This window comes from Poecilia reticulata, linkage group LG11 (genome assembly GCF_000633615.1).
Source record: "Poecilia reticulata strain Guanapo linkage group LG11, Guppy_female_1.0+MT, whole genome shotgun sequence".
NCBI classification, from domain to species: Eukaryota; Metazoa; Chordata; class Actinopteri; order Cyprinodontiformes; family Poeciliidae; genus Poecilia; species Poecilia reticulata.
Window position 1 is genome coordinate 28,135,570 of NC_024341.1, and position 3,977 is coordinate 28,139,546.

Below are 3,977 nucleotides of genomic sequence, written 5' to 3' on the forward strand. Positions count from 1 at the left end.
AGTTTTTGCCTCAGCGACAACCCGAGCCGCATGCCGTTTCGCCCGCCGATACCCATCAGCTGCTTCTGGAGTCCCACAGGCCAAAAAGGCCCGATAGGACTCCTTCTTCAGCTTGACAGCATCCCTCACCGAAGGTGGCAGGTTTGCCGCCTTCGGTGAGGTAGTTGTTCGGTGAGGGGTTGCCACCGCGACAGGCACTAACAACCTTGCAGCCGCAGCTCCGATAAGCCGCCTCGGCAATGGAGGCACGGAACATGGTCCACTCAGACCAGGGTGAACCCCAACGTACAGGCACAGAGATGGGGGGTAACAAGTATGCCCACTCTCACCAGGGGCAACTCCAGAGTGGAAGTACGTCCAGCCCCTCTAAAGGACACATGGCTTGAGGTGTTAAGGCACCTCAAGCCATAAGTTGAAGTGAGATCGACTCTTTCTAGCTGGAACCTCTCAGCCTCACACACTAGCTCAGAGCCAGCTTCTGTAGCCGAGGAACCGAGGAACAGATCGCCAGGATCCCACACTCGGCCATCACCCATCCCACACTGCACCCAACCCTCTTAATCCCTCCCACAGCCCAGGGGAAGGGGGACAAATGTCTCCTCTTCGGGCTAAGCCTGGACACCAGGCGCTTAGCAAGTTTCCCCCCAGAAAACTTGCTAAGCCTGGTGGTTGAGTGTAAATAAGTAGCCTGGTGGCCCCCCAGACTTATTATACAGGAAATCCTGCATCATCATCTTCATCCATCATCATCTTCATTCTCTTTAGGCCCAAATATCAGGGACAGGTTGATACCCCTGATGATAATGCAACATTTTTTACAGCGTTTATTATATACATTCCGTTTATTACTTGTTTTCTAAAATAAATTATCAGGACGTTGGAGTCCGTGCTTCTTCCAGCTTTGGTCCGTCTTCAGGATTCTACACATTCTCAGTCACCTGGTTCTTCACAGCAGCGTCGGCTCTCTTCTTCTCTCGTTCACCTTAGAAAACAATATTAGAACAAACTTTACTGCTGGATTCACTGCAGATATGACAGATTGGCTACAGATTGAGATGTTGACCAGATGAGGACCTACTGTGCCATTTGAAGTAATAGCAGCAGAGAAACATGTTGAGGATGGTAAAGACAAACACTAGAATGGACAGCAATATGATGGCGATATGTTCTGGAGAATACACGGCTGCTGATGGAGGAGCTGGAGCTACAGACAAACATCATATACATTAAAAGACTCCAAGACTCGGCTGAAAATTCATCAACTCCGTCGTACCTGGTGTAGTTGCTCTAACCAACATCTTAGATTCTGCAGGGAAAACAGGAAGATAAAAGTTTCAAGCTGACCTGAACAGCGTAGATTTCAGTTCACATGCTGGCAATAGTGGATACTGGATTGAAGCTACAGCTGCCTGGGGCAGGTTGGCAGGAGCAAGGCACCAATTTGGCACCATCAGTTTTTCTGACCAACACCAGTCTTAGCCAACAATACAAACAAGGGCTGCAGAACGGAAATCAAACCAGCGATCCACTGACTGCAGGGTGAACTCCATCAGACTGACCTGAACACACCACACCAGCGTCCTCTTTGTGTCCGCAGTCGGAGTTTTCCTGGACACCCGGACAGAACCACAGGTTCTGCTCGTTCCCGGTGCAGTTCAGCTCGTCCAGGTGAATCGGTCCGCTCCCTGGAGGGAACAACCCGTTCTGACCCGTCACCCTGAGAGCGGTCCCACAGCCCAGCTGGGCGCAAACCACCTTGGCTTCTTTCAGGTCCCATCTGTCGTCACACACCGTGCCCCACACCATGTCCTTCCACACCTCCACCCGCCCGGCACACTGGCCATCACCTCCCTTCAGCCGAACGGACTGATGACCTGAAGACGACATGAGCAGGACGTTAAAGCAGGAAGTTCACACCTGAAAACAATCCCATGACTGAACTGAGACATCAATGGTTCTAGAGATTCTAGATAAGAGACTCTTACCTTCAGTCTCTAGAGTTCCTCAACTGTTACAACATCTATATGGTTTCATTTCAGAAAGTTAAAGGTGCAGCCTCACCACTCAATCTTCCTCATTTTAAAACAGTTTCAAACATAAATGTATTTTTGTCTTGGGGAATCAGGAAGTCTCACCACAAACCACTTCTGTGGTAACGTTGCATCCTGCCGTAAACGTCTCTAAGCAGTTCTGTAGACGGCGGTCCTGGTACCTACAGTCCTGGAAGCACTTGCTGTCGTCAGGCGCAACGATTTCCTTCATAATATGAACTCCTCCACATTTCAGGTCCTGGCAGATCCACTCAGCCAGAGTGTCTAAATAGTCCGCTTGGAGTGGAACCGCCTCCCCACTCCTGTTTCCAGGCATCCTGAGAGTCCACCTGCATGTGCTGCCCAGGTGATGAACGTAAGGGTCGTCTGAGGACACAGAGGGTCACAGAGCAGAGGATGAGCAGCAGGATGAAAACGGAGAAAATACTCAAACATCAACCACTGAGGAACAAATCTGGACCAGAAACCTGCAGCAACCTGAAGGGTTTTAGAAACAGAGAGCAGAGCGTCATCAGCGTAGCCTGATAAACAGATGATGGTGTTGAATGGTCTCACCAGAGCTGCAGAACATGTGCGGTTATCCTAACCGGCAGCAAAGCTTGTGGATCAGATACTTAGAGCTGATCAGTTAAAGGTCACGACCTCAGAGACACAGCAGTGGAAACGATGCAGGAAGACGCTGTGATCAGAGGCGACCAACGTGCCAAGAACATCTACAGGACAGAACCTCGGTCAGAGGATTATTCTGCACAATAAAGTTCTCTAAAACCACCTGGAAGAAGGTAAAAGCTGTTAATGTTCATAAAAAGATCAACTAAAAAGGTAATTTCCCCCTAGAGCAGTGGTCCCCAAACCACGGCCCGCGGGCCGGATCTGGCCCACCTCCACATTTTGTTCCAGCCCCCTGAACAATAATGTATTTTCCAGTTTATATGTTGATTTTTCTTCAACCACCAGGGGGCTCTTTAGCAGGAAGTGTGTCCTGTAAACTGAGGGTGTTTTTTGTTTTGCATGGCGCGTTGCTGCCATCTGTTGGACTTTTAGGGAACTGCTTGACTTTTATGTTATTTAATCAGTACGGTTATTTGCTAGCAGTAGAGCAGATGAACACGTGTTTGTTATGAACGCCGCATTCCAGGTCGAATTCTTCAAAGCAATGCCTGTAAATAGCAGCTTATACTTCAAAACGAGCCTTTATGAGGAATTCATATGTTAAAGTTACTTTCCCTCAATGGAATATATACTAGTCAGTCCCAGTGACAGTTTCACTAACGGTTTTTGCCCATGTGCTTTCTGGGTAAAAATCAATCGAGAACCTCCCCCCGACTCCGGCCCCCCACCAGAAAAGGGAATAGTTATGTGGCCCTCACAGGAAAAAGTTTGGGGACCACTGCCCTAGAGGCTTAGGCTGGAACCATTGATGGGAAACGTTCACTACCAGTCAAAGGTTTGAGAACACCCTAATGTTTCAGGCTTTTTACTGAAAGCGATGAACTGCCAGGTACTTTGAAGTTAAAACACAGCACAAATAAGCAGCAGGAGTAAAAAAAATTTATGGAATCCATTTATAGACCACAAATTGTTTCTCTTCTACTTATTTACAATTGGTGGGTTTCTGGTTCGAGCCCCGCTCTGTCCGCCTCTGTCATTGTGTCCTTGGGCAAAACTCTTCAGCTGCCTTGCCTGCTGCTGGTTGTCAGAGGACCCAACAGGTGGCGCCGGTGCATGGCAGCCTGAGGGCAGCTGTAGCTACCGTCTAGTAGCTCTCCACCATCACCATGTGAATGACAGAGTGACTGAACGTAGTGAGAAGCGCTTTAGAGTCCTATGAACTTCATGTGACCATAGGACCCCACGTAACCTCTACAGGGTTATGTGGTAACCCCAGAGGTTACCTCACAACCCCGTAGAGGTTACCTCACAACC

General features: G+C 48.9%; 1 protein-coding gene across 1 annotated transcript in view; it reads right to left on the reverse strand.

Moving 5' to 3' along the window:
• Nucleotides 1–798: 798 nt before the first annotated feature.
• LOC103473060 (antigen WC1.1-like) overlaps nt 799–3,977 on the reverse strand; it is an 8,479-nt gene continuing 5,300 nt past the window's right edge. Inside the window, exons 3-7 of the mRNA XM_008422991.1 lie at nt 2,136–2,417; nt 1,560–1,874; nt 1,274–1,306; nt 1,079–1,204; nt 799–982 (exon numbers count right to left, since the gene is read on the reverse strand). Of these exons, the coding sequence (XP_008421213.1) occupies nt 921–982; nt 1,079–1,204; nt 1,274–1,306; nt 1,560–1,874; nt 2,136–2,417 (818 nt within the window). The 3' untranslated portion in view covers nt 799–920. The remainder of the gene's footprint in view (nt 983–1,078; nt 1,205–1,273; nt 1,307–1,559; nt 1,875–2,135; nt 2,418–3,977) is intronic.